The following is a 16798-nucleotide window of genomic DNA, read 5'->3' on the forward strand; positions in this document are numbered from 1 at the left end:
GGTTTTATCTGAGATACATTCAAATCTTATGAATGTTTAATTTTAACTTTTGTGTTGCAAGAACCACCAGCGAAGCATTTCATACAACTTAATCATTTTCTTATCCAGTGTTTTCTGGCAAAGTTCAAATATTTCAAAAGACAGACAACAAGAGTCAAACATCATGTCGGAACACATGTGCACTTTATTGGGATTGTTTAGTCAGTGTACAGGTTGGCCCCACCGGTCTGGCACCCCATGTTACCCCATCACTTCGAGACCCCTTGCCCCACCACCCCGGGGATGAAACCTCCAACAGGGGGAAGAAGAGGTCACGATTGGGTTTTGCATAACAAAAAACAAGAAAATTAACAGGACCAAGATATTTTTAAGGCTGAAAGTACAAAAAACCCCAGACATAATTTACATACAAGCGATACTACAACCATGTTTAAGTATGCGCCAACCACTGGGCAGCCTTCACAGAGGCGAATACGTGTCTGAACAATGCAGTTAACATTTGGAACCATGTGTCTGAACAATGCAGTTAACAAACATTTGGAATGACTCGAAAAAAATAAAACTAAAGAAAAAAAAACAAATGTACATTTTTAAGTCCCCAGATGCAACTGCAGAACCTTGGGGTGCTGTTTCTTTTTAAACCTAGCCAAACATTACTGTCTCCATCGTTCCAGTTTTAAAATCCTGAGTCAAGCGCCAAAAATAACTGAAGCCATGCCAATGAGTTGGTCATCTAGGCTCTGCGCCTGAGTGTGTATGAGAGATGTGTGGTGTGGTTGTTTTGCACAGAGCTGAAGTTGTTGGGCGTTTGGTTGGGGAGGGAGAGGAGGAACAGTCTGTTTAGAAGCATTTGCGGTGGACGATGGAGGGGCCGGACTCATCGTACTCCTGCTTGCTGATCCACATCTGCTGGAAGGTGGACAGGGAAGCCAGGATGGAGCCTCCGATCCAGACAGAGTATTTACGCTCAGGTGGGGCAATGATCTGGAGAGACAAATCAAAACGTTAGGACACCAGAGCTTTTTGTTCTGATGAAACATCTCCTGATAATTCGATGCAAGCAGCAGTGATTCTGCTGTTTTGCAACACGTCAGCTCACCTTGATCTTCATGGTGGATGGGGCCAGGGCGGTGATCTCCTTCTGCATCCTGTCGGCGATGCCGGGGTACATGGTGGTACCTCCAGACAGCACAGTGTTGGCGTACAGATCCTTACGGATGTCGACGTCACACTTCATGATGCTGTTGTAGGTGGTCTCGTGGATTCCACAGGACTCCATACCTGGGAGAAGATTGGAAATACTTAGTTAGTGGAAGTGTAGAACACAGATAACAAGGCAAAGTATGTCTTTTTTGGCATGTAAGGGATGTTGGGCATCAGTTTGGATACGTACCGAGGAAGGAAGGCTGGAAGAGGGCCTCTGGACAACGGAACCTCTCATTGCCGATGGTGATGACCTGTCCGTCGGGCAGCTCGTAGCTCTTCTCCAGGGAGGAGGAGGAGGCAGCGGTGCCCATCTCCTGCTCGAAGTCCAGGGCGACGTAGCACAGCTTCTCCTTAATGTCACGCACGATTTCCCTCTCGGCAGTGGTGGTGAAGGAGTAGCCACGCTCTGTCAGGATCTTCATGAGGTAGTCTGTGAGGTCGCGGCCAGCCAGATCCAGACGGAGGATGGCGTGGGGCAGGGCGTATCCCTCGTAGATGGGCACTGTGTGGGTCACACCATCACCGGAATCCATGACGATTCCAGTGGTACGTCCAGAGGCGTACAGGGACAGCACAGCTTGGATGGCAACGTACATGGCGGGGGTGTTGAAGGTCTCGAACATGATCTGTAAGGAGAGAGGAGAACAGTTTAGTATTTACCAAACACTAGAGTATTTAACTTTTGTGGCCACTGCACCAACTTCATGCAATAGAGTGAGGCTTAGACTGAAGTTAGTAGAAAAAAGGTGTAAAAGTCAGCATTCCTTCACACTGGTGCATGTCAGATGCCCATTAGCTGCCAGTCTACTGGCTCAGATAACACATTAAACACAAGTGCAGAGAAGGCACACAGTCAAGAGAGACCTGCTGATGATAGATCATCTTATAGGAGAGAGGTCCTGGAGGAGAGGGGGGGAGGAAGGAGCAAGTGAGAATGGAATAGAAGAGGAAACCAAGGAGGAAATGAATGAGGCAACTACGAATGAAGAACCATTTGTGCACACGAGCGGGTTTGTACCTGGGTCATCTTCTCCCTGTTGGCTTTGGGGTTCAGGGGGGCCTCTGTGAGCAGGACCGGGTGCTCCTCGGGGGCGACTCTCAGCTCGTTGTAGAAGGTGTGATGCCAGATCTTCTCCATGTCATCCCAGTTGGTCACAATACCGTGCTCGATGGGGTACTTCAGGGTCAGGATACCCCTCTTGCTCTGGGCTTCATCTCCTACGTAGCTGTCCTTCTGGCCCATGCCCACCATCACTCCCTGCACAAGACATCAGGAAACATGTTTAGTTAATAGTCACATTAAAGACGTATACCTGCATTAAAGAAATTCAAAAGTTTACTATATAAAAAGAGAGTGTGACTTCGCTCACCTGATGCCTGGGGCGACCAACAATGGAGGGAAAGACAGCACGAGGGGCGTCGTCTCCTGCGAATCCGGCTTTGCACATACCGGATCCGTTGTCAACAACCAGTGCGGCGATTTCATCTTCCATGGCTGAACTGTTGAGAGAAGAAGAAACAGTTAGTTACCATCAAGTCACTCATCCACTTCCCAGCAGCCATGATGACGCTGTGCCGTCACTTCCTGTGAACGTTTCCAGCTGCAGTTCGCCACGTCGGCCGGTAGGAGGAGCTCTCGCCCTGCACATTCCGATCCCAACCAGACAAAAGGAAGTGGCGCTGCGTTCTCTTTTTACCATATAAGGACATGGTTCGGTTTTCAGCAGCTTTGCGGTTACCGGCGTCATGGCGCGAGGCCAGAGGGAGAAAAAAAAAACCACGCAACGTTCAACACGATCGGGACCACTCCCTCCGCTGGTCCACTGCGGTCACTGGTTCGAGTCCGCCGTAGGAACCCTTTGATCACTGTCACTGCGTCACATCCTTTCATCAATTAACGAATTAATTAATCTCACACGAGACTCTTCACGCAGTCACTTGTACGATGTCTCGTTTTTTAAAAATACGTTAACGCACAAAAGACATAGTTGCAAAACGACGTCATGTCTAATGTTCGAGTCCTTGACCGTTGCTCCATTTCCAGGAGGCCACGCCTTTTCTGGGATTAGCGGATTTGCCATTCGCACTTTCGTCACGTTCACATAACGGAAAACGCTGTGATTCAAGGAGAAAACTGTTGAATTCATTAAAAGCCTTTTAAATTCATATTTATTTATTTATACTCATTTCTGAGGGCTGCATTACATCTCGTGTTGCATTAATTAAAAGTCTGGTGATTAATCAGATACCAGGAAAAAAAGAGACACGCCCTGAAAGTGCACATAATAACCCAGTTGGTTTTTATCTTGATTTAAAACCGATGCCCAGTGTGAGAGTTAGCATGCTGCGGCTAGGCTACTGAGCTAAAGTAGGTCACACCCCGCCGCATCGGGAGCACAAAGGGAGCAGCCGGGAATCGAACCCGCAGCACCCGGGGTCTCTCTCCCACCATCCCTCCCCGAGGTTCACCCACTGAAACCCCGCATCACTGCAACCCGCATGACGCTGAGATCAAAGTTACACAACCAGGAAGAGGGAATGAGACACAAAGACCGCAGGGTGCACATTCCTCCCAGCCGGCTTCCGTCTGTAATAAAAAAAAGTGCACCTGTAATTCATAACGGTCCCCGGCCATCACCGCAGCATCCTCCCGGGGAATTAAACCCCTGGTGCCCGCAGAATTAACGAGGATCGGTTCGTTTAGCAGCGGGACAAAGAGCCTCGTGGCCGGTGCCATCTTTTTTTTTTTTTACATTTTTCCTTTCTTTAAAAACCGCAAATAAGCAGAAATTCGCAGTAAGCGAGTAAACGACGAAACAGATCTACATGCAAACGTCATTATTCGTCTTTTCTCCTGTTCTGCTCCTCTTACCTTAGTGGGTGGGGGGGCTTGTCGCGTTAAGGGAAACCGGTTCCAGGCAAAGTGAAATCCCGCACGAGCTGCGTGTGACGACGCTCAGAGTGAATCCGTTAGCTGCGGGCGCGCGTGCTTTATACCGCGTCAGTCGCCCGGCTCGAGCCATAAAAGGTAAACTTTCGGAATGGAGAGCTCCCATTGGTCCAGCGTCACGCACTGGGGCCCGACGCACGCGCACGCGAGTTTCAGCCAGCCAGGATAGTGAAGGAGAGAATAAAGAGGGAGAGAGAGAGGGGGGGGTCAGCCTGTAGTGAGGCCTAGTGAGGATCATGTATGATTGTAGGGTTTTCTTACACATGTTTCATGTTGTTTAAAGGTGAAAACGTGTTAGAACGACTTCCTGCACCTGCTTCTTTATAACGGTTTTTGGTTTTATTGTGCTCGGCTCTCGGCTGCAGGACTCCTCCCTGGGCTGCTCCTCAGGCCCAGCACCCATTCCTTCCTCTCCTATGGGATCCTCCCGACACTGGTTTCATATCTCAGCCCATTCGGACACTGCTCGTCCACTTTGAAAAGCAGCTGGTCAAACACACAACACATAACACACATGACAACACACTAAGGGAGGGGAGGGTGACCACCTATTGTGTTGTTTCGTGCTCATGTGCAGCCAACGCCTGCTGATAATGTGCAGTTATCGATCAAGTATTTGTCGTCTCTGCAGACAAGGGGCTCCACCTAAATCTTAACTCACACACACACACACACTCGTCTCCCTATAGTTGTGAGGCCGCTCATTGACAGGATGCATTCCTCAGCCCCTTCCCCTGACCTTAACCATCACAACTGGGATGAGATAAGATAGGATAATCCTTTACTAGTCCCACAAAGGGGAAATGTGGAATCTGAATGCCCCACCCTAACCCTTATCCTAAACCTAATTCTAACCCTAAACTCTTAACCCTCAAGCAACCCATTTATTGGCCCTCATAACTATAGAAAGATTAGCACACACACACTGAAATACAATTGTCCACATGTTTAAAGGGAGAGTTCAATTATATCCAAAGCACCATGTGACCAAAAATATAAAATAATGACCAAACTACATGATGATGGAGGTTTTCAGTTGCTCCTTTCTCTGGAATCACGTAAGTTACGTCTCTCAGGAAGTGCCTTAAAATCACAGTTTTCATTCGCCGTCATCAAATAAAACACTGACACACACATCGTGTTATTTTCCACTTGCAGCTAAACTTGTAAAACTTTTTTTTTCTTTCTCCCGCCGCCTCTTTCATGTCCAGACTGATGAGGCCCATGTGACACATTTTCAGGCTGAGATTTCAGGGTTTCTGGTCCTCGGGCCTGCAGGACAGTAACATTTCCATCCCTGATTCACCATATTAACATTCCACACTCCACCAGGCTGTGGTCTTATCATAAGTTATGCTCCTCCGCCCTCCGCCCTCTGACACTTTTCTCTTTTTCACCTCTTCTCTTTTCCCTCTCTGTCTCTCCCCTAGCCCCAACATCCCTCTGTCTTCTATCTCTTCTTTAACTTGCTTTTATTCATTTGTGTTTGCATTTGTAGAATAACAAGATGTAACCGCATGTGGTCACTGAGACACGCAACTGTTTCTTCTTCTTCCTTTACCACTTCCTCTTCCTCTGTCTCGCATCCTGTGTGTCTGTTTATTTTTGCGCCTCTTCCTCTCTTCTTTACTTCATTCATGCCCTCGAATTGGCTTTAAATGGACATTGCTGTCGTCCCCACATGACTCATACGGCCTCTTTCATTTAGCTGCAGCTCAGGGACTCTCCAGTGGGAGACAGAGCTCTTTTCATCTCTCATGACCTTCCAGATTTTGATAAAGTTAAGTGACACATTTCAGATCCAACAGAACTGTTTTTTCCAAACGCTGTTCAGTCTCACCTTGGTCCAAAACTAAAATTAATTCGAATGACAGGTAACAATCGGAGCTGGATTTCTTGAGAAAGACTCAGCCTGGGTTGAAGGACACTTGAGATGGTCAAAGGTCCACTGGGCCCATTTATTGATTTACAGGCCCTAAGTCCCATCGTTAACAGTCAGATCTCACACCTGGTTTTCTCCGTGTGACCTTTGTGAGCCAGTGTTCAGTCATATTTGGTGATAATGATTTGGCGCGAGATTGAAGTACGGAGTGTGTGTCCAGGTGATGCTGTTAACAGAGATGTGAACAGAAACAAGCTGAGGTGAAGGTTTCTCCATGTTAACGCTGGAATGGAATGAGCAGTGATTGACTGGGAAATGTTTAATCAAGCCTTCAGGGTGTGTGTGGCTCTAACTATGTGTTTGCACATACAAGTGTGAGTGAATCATTGTTCCGGCCCAGCCCAGTCTACTCCTGGACTCATCGACTCCAGAATAAAGAGAGAAATTAGAGTTCAAATGTGTTTCATTGTGTTGAATATGTTTCCTTAGGTAAGCAGGACTTTGGACATGCATGTCTTTACATACGTGTGTGTGTGTTTGTGAGAGTGTGTGTGTGTGGACAACTTGTAGTAAGTGAGACGACTGTGGTTAAGTGTCGTGTTGTCAACACTCATCAGGCGGAATTTACACTACAAGTGCTTGGAATACTGTCCTGCATAGACTCCTCTCATGTATCATTACAGCATGGTGTGTGCCTGTGTGTGTGTGTGTGTGTGTGTGTGTGTTTATGTCCTGGGTGCCAACTAGACGCAGACTGTCTTAAGCCGGGCCTGGCTGCCAAGGTCCTTAGTGCCGTGAAGACACCTGAAGAATTTGTCTGGGAATCTTTCTTCCACGCAGGAGTTTATACAAAAGCACTTGAGATGTTGATCATTAGTTCTGTAAATAGACCACTTGTCAAACTAAGTGTCACTTTAACAGCAGCAGCAAGTGCGAGCTCGGAGGTTAAACCTGCCCTTTGTGGTCGGGGCGAGTCAGAGAGCGCCTGAAAATAACTGTAATTTAGCCGAGAAAGTGCTGAAACACCTGGAACGTCAGGTTGTACGTGACAAGTGTTCAGCAGCTCACCTGAGCCAGAGGCAGGTGGAATTAGGGGTGAATTGTTAGGTTAATACATATTAAATATCCATGTAACTTTATCAATGTAAAGTCACATTTAATGAAGTGTTTTCTATCATGTTGAGTTTGTCGGAATAAAACAAATAACTTGATTTGATTATATATAGTTAAGCTTGTACATTCATAAACACATTAAACACACAAGTTTTATGTTTATATTTAGACAAATTTTTTTTTGGGTGCATGTGACGTGAATAGTTTCCGAGCAACCTGGGGAATCATGTTTAGTGGTGAGATTTAAAAGTGCAAGGCGGCAGATTTTGGTTCTTTGAGTCAGAGTCATGCAAGCTGGGGTTTTACCCCTGATTTGCTCATTGGTTGGTTTGTTAACAACATTGCACAAAAACAACTGAGCAGATTTCCGTGAGACTTCCTTCCTTCCTTCTGAGCCGAGTGATGTAAGAGCATCTGTCGTCTCCTCTAAAGCTTCACTATGCATAAAACTGTAATCCCCAAAACAAACTATTACTTTAAATAATGACTTCTTAATCAAATCTATTAAATGTATTTAAACATCTACTTTTTGACTGCTTTGTAATCATGTGTCTCTGGCCTTTGATTTATACCATGTGAGCAGCATAAGGGACAAGTGATCTCATGAATGTTTTGCCTTTGTCCTGCTGAAGTCAGGATTCACCGCGGCCATGTGATAAGTTAATCAGTGACTCCGTGGTGTGGGATTCAAAGGTCAAAAAACCTGAAACTGACGCGGCTAATCGTAACCAAATGCAATCTTTGATGCTGATGGAGGTGTGTGTGAGTCATTCAGAGCTCCCTGCTAAGTTCTGCTGTATGATGAGTGAGGGCACACACGTGTCTGACTGTGTGTGTGAGGGTCAGGCTACACGCTTGACCCTCTGCTGACACATCACCACCCAGTCAACCCAGTAAGAAACTGGTTTTAACCATTTAAAAGCCCAAACACACACACAACCGTACAAAGCATTCATGCCTGTGTGCCTTTGAGCATGCGTGTGTGTGCCTGTGGAGTCTCAATGTTTACTAATGAATTGAAGCTGTTGTGACGCCCTCGCGTGACGTCACAGACTCGAGGTTTTCTCTTCAAATAAGGCAACGAGCAGCCGGTTAGCAGCAGCTCCACAGAAGAAACAGTCTGTTGTGCAGCCCCTCCCAGAGTTAAACTGCACCCAGCCCACCATGACTTTCTGTTCCTCTAATGAGTAAAGATGCCACAACTTTCTCTTCGCTCTGGACCCTGAGACGACCATTGTTTTCCAACTCACTTCCATTAACTACTCTCCATCTTCATTTATGGTGTCTTCTCTCCTTCCTCTTTGTGTCACTCGTATCATCAGACTTGCATTGATTTCATGGAGACTCTTTGCAACCCATGGACTTAACACTACTGGCCTAACACACACACACACACACACACACACACACACACACACACACACACACACACACACACACACACACACACACACACACACACACACACACACACACAGAGTTAGACATCTGCAGCCTCACTGGGAGACAGCAGCAGTTCAATACAAAAAACATTAGTTGCAATTAGTCTTAAGTGAGTTTGAAAGCTCTGTGCTGGAAATGTGGACATTCAAAGAAGGACTGGAAACCAGAAGTGTGAGACAAGATGAAACCAGATGGATCAGTATGACGGAGATGATGAGAAGCATTTACTGACATCTTGGAAAAGCTTCACACTCGTCATATTCTGGAGTTTAAACTCTTGCTTCACTGCCATGTGTAGAAATATGTACCAAAATGTTAAAGGTCAAACTGAATGAGGCAATGTTGGGAATTTTACCCTTTTAGATTAACAGCTGAGGTGCTTAAATAAGCAGTTTGACACTTTCTTAATTACACTTGGTTTTTGAGCAGAAAGTCAGATGAGACCAGTACCACATTCATGTAACACAGTTAATATGAAGCTGAGGCCTGGATCTGTTCAAAAGAAACAAAATCCGACCATTTAATTTTAAATTCATGGCATTTTATATGGTGTTTTGCTGAATAGCCAAGTTACGTACACTCCTTCTCTAACACACAATAACTTGTATACCAATGGTGTGTAGAAGGCAATTCATGGTTAAGTATTTAACCCAAGACTCATGACGACTGGATGAGCCGGGATCGAACCAAGACAAACCACAAATGTGCAAGATATTAGTATTCGTAATATCGTTGCTAGCTGTGAGCCCTGTCTCCAGTCTTTGTGCTAAGCTAAATTATTCTGCTGTATGGTTTTAATCTTTACATTCATCTTGTCATCAAACTATTGTAATTCCAGAAAGTGTGTACTATTGTGCTTTAATGTCAAGCTTTAGCTTTGACAATGTTGAAGAAATTGCATGTCAGCATCTTTCTTTCTTCATTCATCCATCCCCCTGCCCCCCCACCCCCATCCTAAGGAGGCCTTTCCATCCGGCCATGCAGCCTGTTGAAAAGTGACTGACTGACCAATTGTTTGCCATCTGTGAGTGGTTGTAGTTTCAGAGAGGGAAGAACTATTCACCCCCTTCCTGCCTCACCCCCCCCCCCCCTCGCTCCACCAGCAACCCCCAACTCGATACAGCCAATAGATTTGTAGACTGCAGCGTCATTGATCCGCGGGTCACCGTGGTGATAAGTCTGACTCCGAGGCACGGGCCAGTTACCAGCTGTGTGTGTGTGTGTGTGTGTGTGTGTGTGTGTGTGTGTGTGTGTGTGTGTGTGTGTGTGTGTGTGTGTGTGTCCTGCCCGCCAGCTGGCCTGTTTGTGCTCAGATTGGATTAGCTTCCCATTTACGGCCCAAATGGATCCTTAGCTCCAACCCCCCACTTCTTACCCACGCACACTTGTGCACATACACACTTTATTTGCCACAGTATCATGACCAGCATCATACATCATTTATCAAACCCTGCAACACACACAAGTCCATTGAATCCACTCAACTGTTTTGCGTGTGGTGAGTTCATCCACAGCAGAACAACAAGTCGTTCAGAATACAAAGCACATATTGTTCTGAGGATCCCAACACATTTGTGTTGTTTTTCAGGCTTTGCATTTCCTCTATGAAAACTGTGTCACAACTCATGCTGGTTCCTCTCCAGCTCCTGGTGTGGGGCTCTGAAAGAAATGAGAATTGTTAGAGCCGGCTTCCAAACTAATACAAAAGGTCTTTAGCCGATAATCGATCAGAGGTCTGCTGCTCGGGAGAACATGCGCTTTGAAATGTGGTTATTTGTGTTATCTGATCAGAGGCTTGACGAGTTTAACCCAGTTTTCAGACTTTTTTTCCTCTCAGACAAAGGGAGCTTCTCTAAAACGACCCAACTGATGTAATAACCACATGCAGCGCTCGAGGCCAAGGGGCTTCTCAGAATGTTTTTTTTTGTATTTCTGTTCCTCGTGAGCACACACCAGGACCACTGTCCGTCTTCTCCTTCCTGTGCCTCCTTCGCTCACAGCGTCCCGGCCTCCCATTGGTCCAAGGTAGAGACTGAGGTGCCTTTTAAGGCTATGAAGTGAAACTCAGGTGTCTCGTCTTGACCATTAATGTCAAAGCTGAAGCCACTGTGTTGTGTATGCTGTGTTACTTCAGAATTTGTTTTTGTTTTGTAAGTTTCTACATATTTAACATGTGAAGTTAATCTATCTTTACTGCTCAGTCAGGCTAAGAGGACTTATCTATCTCTGTATCTAATTCTACGTCTCTGACACATACACACAAACACACACACACACACACACATGCACATGCACACTCCTTATTCAACCCCTGCATGGTGGCGAACCCAGGGAAGCTTATCTTTCCTCTGCCATCTGTCTCTGTTCAGTGGGAGGGCTCGCTCCTCTCTCATTGGCTCCCTTCACACGCAGCCAGCCTTCTGATTGGCTCGTCTGGCAGCAGCGAGGCCCTTGACTGGCGAAGGCCGTGCTCTTACTTCCTGACTTTCCTTCCTCCCACCGCTGCCCCCCCACCTCAACTGTGCAGCGAGGGAGGTCAGCCACCCACACCCGCCCATGCACTTTGGTCTGCACAGTCCCTGGCACTCGGCTCGGTGGAACCTCCTTTACGTAATGTTGCAGCCGGTCACTCCTCCTCTCTCTCTCCCCTCATCCTGTCAGTATCGTTTCATATCTCTCTGCCCTTTGTCTGTATGTTTAACTATATGACAAACACTCAATCAGGTGTGAACCACTGATTCACTGAGATAAGCACAAGCACAGGAATTTCAGCAGGATGTCGAGTCATCCCTCCGTCCAGACACTCCTCTCGGCTCTGGAAATCCTCCCTTCTCCTCTCCTCTTCCTCTCCTCTCCTCTCCTCCTCTCCTCTTCCACTCCTCTCCTCTCCTCTCCTCTCCTCTCCTCTCCTCTCCTCTCCTCTCCTCTCCTCTCCTCTCCTCTCCTCTCATCTCATCTCGTCTCCTCTCCTCTCCTCTCCTCCTCTCCTCTCCTCCTCCCTTATCCTCTCCTCTTCCTGTCCTCTCCTCTCCTCTCCTCTCCTCTCCTCTCCTCTCCTCTCCTCTCCTCTCCTCTCCTCTCCTCTCCTCTCCTCTCCTCTCCTCTCCTCTCCTCTCCTCTCCTCTCCTCTCCTCTCCTCTCCTCTTCTCTCCTCTCCTCTCCTCTCCTCTCCTCTCCTCTCCTCTCCTCCTCCCTTCTCCTCTGCATAGTAACCAAGCCCACCTTCTCTGTTTTCCACCAAAGAACAACTTTAATGCGGCGCTGCAGCCTGCACCCAGTGGCCTGAATTGCTGAGTAAAGTTTGCATGCATTGCTTTGCTTTGTTGTATTGTAACACCTCCTGTTTTGTTCCGAAGCCAGCAGGCAGATTGTGTGTCTGTGTATGTGTGTATGTGTGTGTGTGCTATATTGTTTTGTGTGGTGCAGCACTGTTCTTTTCTGTTTGCAGTTCCCACCCTTCTCTCCTCTCTCCTCGCTCACACTCGCCGTTTGAATGAGCTGCCTGCTCTGCTCTGATTGGCTGCCGGTGGCTGCCATATAAGGACATAGGGCAGCAGCAGAGACAGGAAGTGGGGGTAAAGAGGAAGTAGCGAGCCGGCTCCTGGACCAGCAGCAGGGAATTCATAGAAAAAAAACAACAACTGCCACACCTTTTCCTCCAATACTTCTCCATCTTTTCTTTTTCCACAACTTCATATCTGCTCCACACTATTCACATCCATCTCTTTTCTTCCTCTCTCCTCCTGTTTCCCATCCCCTCCTCTCCCTCATGACTTAGCATCCCATCCCAATGAACGTGTGTCGCCTCCCTGGTAATACCTGCTGTGCGTATAAGTGTGTGACTGGAAGTCTCTTAATCACTCATGGCAGCCCTGATCTTTAAGCTCAGTGCAGCAGGGTAGCTTTGCTTTACAGCCGGGACTCGGACAAAGTCCTCCCAGGGCCACGCAGCAGCGGGACATGGTGTTATTGTGCAGCAGATTGTTATATGAGAACATTGTGATGTAATGTGTCAGTAAGAGACTCTCTGTCCATCTGTGAGACTTTAACTCCCTAAATAAACCTATAACAATGCACAGAGAGGGGGACAAAGGAAGTCTCTTGGTGTCTTTTACTTTCTTTACTCATCATTTTGAGGACAAATTCAAAACCTATCTATCGCCATAGTTACCGCTGCAGACCCTAAGGCCTTTTGGGTTTTAGGAAAACTCAGCGAGCTCACATCATATATTAAGAACTGGGTCTTTTAGGGGCAGATTGTGGTATTTTAACAGTTAAAAATTGTACGACTTTTTTGCGGCAATCAATAAAGTTTCTGCGGTACTGCCCTTTAATTGTTATTGGATGATTAAGAGTTTGTTGCGTGATTCATGGAAGATCAGCTGGTCGATCAGAACACCTCGACCTCCTGTAGGAGCCAGGTTTAAGTTTATTAATGTTCACTTTATGTATTGTTGTTTTAATCTGTGTTAGTGAGTAAGCGCCCCCCTCCTCCCTCCTCATAACGTGTGAAGAAGAGGAGGGCGGGTGACAGATGATCATTGACCTCAGCCTCAATCTCGACAGCCGATGAACAGACTTAACACTTCTATATTTCGTTTTCTTATCATGTTTATTTTGCAGCAAAGGACAGAGAACCTGACAAACTCTTTGGATTCCTTTTGGGATGTTTTGGCTGCGAGGCCGATGAACTGCCTCACATTCTCAATGGGGGACGTAGGGGGAGAAATTGGGTTACAGGTCAAACCCCACCCCAAATATTTTATTGTCTACATTACATAGCTTGAGGATAGAGGGAGAGGGAGAGGGAGAGGGGGAGGGAGAGGGAGAGGGAGAGGGAGAGGGAGAGGGAGAGGGAGAGGGAGAGGGAGAGGGAGAGGGAGAGGGAGAGGGAGAGGGAGAGGGAGAGGGGAACCTGGACATAATCACACAATGAACCGGACAAACAACCACTGACAAAAGAGACATTTGCTGTTCTTAACATATCAGCCACAGGGACAACATTTCTGTCCCCATTTTGCATTTTAACAATGGTTTTAATTAAAATTTGAATCTTTATTTCAGTTTGAGTTGTGATCAGGATTCAGTTCAACAGTTTGTCAGAACGAAAGTCTCTGAACCCATGAAGAGGAGGATGACATCGCTGCCAGTCTCATTTCACCACTCCCTCGCCCACTCACAGTTTTCTGTCTCTATTTGTGTTTGAGTTAGCAGGAAAGTGTGAGTGTGTATTAATGTGCATTCTTCCTTTGTGTGTGTGTGTGTGGACCTGGGTGTGTGTGTGGACCTGGGTGTGCATTAGTGAGGCCACATCCTCCTGTTAACACTGACGTCCATAAAAGGAGATCTTTAAGTTTGTCACATGACAACAATCTGAGGAATGCAAGTCAGGTCACATGGGATGCCGTCTCAAGGAAATCGGCTTCACCCCCAAGGACTGGGAAATTATGTGTGTGTGTCTCTGTGTGTGTGTTTGTGGCTGTAGATGTGTGTTTGTGTCTTCATCAGACCGGCTAATACACACAGGCAAAGCATCTTACATCAACGTGACAGTGATGAAACTGAGTAGCATTGTGTCTTTTAAATGTGTGCATGTGTCTCTCCATCAGTGTGAATGTGTGTGTGTGTGTGTGTGTGGGGGGGGGGGGGTTGTTACTAAACAGGGGAATTCACATTTCAAAAGATTTCACTTCTCTTCCCGTCATGTTTCAGTAATTGGAAACTGCAGAGGAGGACATTTAAATTTGCTTATCTTTGTGTTTGTGTGTATGTGTGTGTGTGTGTGTGTGTGTGTGTGTGTGTGTGTGTGTAAGTGCGGCTTCACACTTTCAATATAAAAACCACAAAAAGGAATTCTTTAAAAATTAAAGATCCTAATTCACGTTGCACTGTTTCACAGCCCCGCCTGGTGTCAAGTAACAAACAGTCCTAAGTATTAGTGTGTGTGTGTGTGTGTGTTTCTGCAGAAATGAAGAGCAGCCCTCTCACCACTTCCTAAAGCTGCGGCTGCTTTGTGTGGCGGCTGCTCGGTGCTGCCTCCTGCAGCTGCCCGCCGTCTACTGGAACCACGAGGATGTCCCTCTTCTGTCACTGCACGCAGGAAGGGACATCCTCCAGGTTCACCATGAGGGACCATATAAGGTCAACGTTTGACAGGTATGGACACAGACACCAGTACGTCTGCACCAGTGGAGACGCTGGCATTGGTGGAGCAGGGGAAACCATATCTGGTCAAACTGGAGCCGTGTAAACCATATTTCCCTTTATATTTGTAGCAGTGTCAGCGTGTTTGTGTGTGTGTGTAAGTCACCAGGAAAGTTTGGGCTGTTCAGCTCTCATCAGCACATCACTTCTGTTTTTTCCAGACTTGACCCACACCAGATGAAAGTTCCCCTTTTTAGTGTAATTTTAACTTTGTCAGAGCTGCAGTTTTTTTTGGAACTATGTCAACAGCGAACCTCTAGGAATGTAAATGTCGACTGACTCAATAACCAGTGGATGTGAGGAGAGGATGAGCCCGACAGACTTCAGTGGTCCCGACCTTCCCTTCACTGAGACTTACATAGTTTCTATATCTACTACTACGTCTCCACAGCCTTGAAGTAAAGCTCTGCAGTGTCTGCCTTATAGAACAGATTTCCTCCCACACGTCGATGTTGTCTTCTGCTGCATTCTTTGTTCGTTTAATATCACAGGCTCGACAAACTTTGTATTCGAGACACGAAGTGGACTGAAAATTCTGAATGAAGCCAGCTGAGTTCTCCTCTGAACCTCGTCCAGGGGTCGTCTGATGCTGAGGAATGTGCTGCACACCGCTGCACCACAGGGAATTCATAAACAGTTTCTACTTGGAGCTGCTGTCGTTCCCCTGGCGGCTCGTTTCTGCGTGCGTGACCTCCGAGCTCCACGGCCACAAACTCAGCTCCACTGTGAGCTGCACGTTCACCTCACCTTCCCCGGCCTCTGGCTTTTATAGCTGCAGGAGAGCGTCTGGAAAATATAAGAGGAGACGCAGAGTGTGTGTGTGTTTGTGTGTGAGTGAACAAGCCTGTTTAACAGTGTGTAATAAAACAAAACCTCCCTCTCTGCAGACCGTCCCCTCTCCCTCTGCATTGTCACACTGACCATTTGCACAAAGCTTCGGCCTCCTCGCTCTCCCGCTTCCCGCCCGGCTGTGTGCACACATCCACTTCCTGTCATGGGACTAAAGTGGAAGCAGCTGTTTTACAGAGCGGAGCGGGCTCAAGGTTTCATTTGTTGGAAGAGAAGACGAGCGGGGGAAAGACGTTAGGAGAGAAAAGAAAAAACAAGTAAAAAAGAAGGTATACTGTGTGTCTGTGTGCACGTGCATGAGTATGTGTTAGTGTGCATTCGTGCAAATGTGTTACGACTAATCATGTGGGATTCCCTGAGTGGTGGGGTACAGTCAGACTCTGAAATGTAGGTCAAGAGGCACAGTATTTTCCTTACACTGTTGCATAACCATGCACAAACACACACATACACATTATTTTTTTGTGTAGTTAGGTTTCCACGCAACCGAGATGCACAACATTAGCTGTTTCAATGCTGATGAGCAGGGAAGACACAACGTTCTTAATGAAACCTTCACTCTCTCCTTCCCTCTCTTCACAGACGTCTGAGAGTCAGTGTGTGTCGGAGCTCGATCAGGGAACAGAACACTGGGATCGCCTTTTGAAGGTTTAGATAACCTGCTGCTTGCTCATTGGCCGAGAGCTGCAGGTAATCACCTCGACTCGTTGGCCTTTTAAGGAGACTTTCAAGTCACAGACCCGTCGTTAATCCCTCAATCATTAACTCTAGATTCTCCTCCTCCTCTTCTCTCTCCCCTGATCTACAGTCTCCTATGTGGACGGAAGGCAAACGGGACGACAGGGAGCGGCTGAAGAGGAAGAGGAGACATGAGGAGAGTGGAGGAGGTGGTCCGCCTTCGTTTGGCTCATCTGATTGTAAGACGATGACCAGGAAGGCGCTACCCAGCTGTTACATAAGGGATAGGAGACACCCTGACAGCCATTGTGTGTGTGTGTGTGTGTGTGTGTGTGTGTGTGTGTGTGTGTGTGTGTGTGTGTGTGTGTGTGTGTTACAGAGTACAAAGTAAGCAGCAGTCCCATTACTGTCTTGTTTCTTTGGTAACACATAAGTAGGTTAGTTGCACTGACATCTTTTCTTCATGGAAAAAT

General features: G+C 46.9%; 1 protein-coding gene across 1 annotated transcript; it reads right to left on the reverse strand.

Annotated features, from left to right (window-relative positions):
* Positions 1–161: 161 nt before the first annotated feature.
* On the reverse strand, positions 162–4179 carry actb2 (actin, beta 2). Its single transcript, XM_061089880.1, has 6 exons — positions 4079–4179; positions 2577–2706; positions 2225–2464; positions 1394–1832; positions 1100–1281; positions 162–984 (listed from the first exon to the last, which is right to left on the reverse strand). Exons 2-6 carry the CDS (start codon positions 2697–2699, stop codon positions 841–843), a joined length of 1128 nt encoding a protein of 375 aa, XP_060945863.1. The 5' UTR covers positions 2700–2706; positions 4079–4179; the 3' UTR covers positions 162–840.
* Between the last annotated feature and the right edge of the window lie 12619 nt (positions 4180–16798).

This window comes from Limanda limanda, chromosome 17, assembly GCF_963576545.1.
Source record: "Limanda limanda chromosome 17, fLimLim1.1, whole genome shotgun sequence".
NCBI classification, from domain to species: Eukaryota; Metazoa; Chordata; class Actinopteri; order Pleuronectiformes; family Pleuronectidae; genus Limanda; species Limanda limanda.

Bases quoted from the DNA above. Each gene is read 5' to 3' on its own strand.
- actb2 (XM_061089880.1), bottom strand. From the start codon at position 2,699: ATGGAAGATGAAATCGCCGCACTGGTTGTTGACAACGGATCCGGTATG. The intron at 1,282-1,393 runs GTACGTATCCAA...ATCTTCTCCCAG, and splicing joins CTTCCAGCCTTCCTTCCTCG to GTATGGAGTCCTGTGGAATC. The intron at 985-1,099 runs GTGAGCTGACGT...TTGTCTCTCCAG, and splicing joins CATCCACCATGAAGATCAAG to ATCATTGCCCCACCTGAGCG.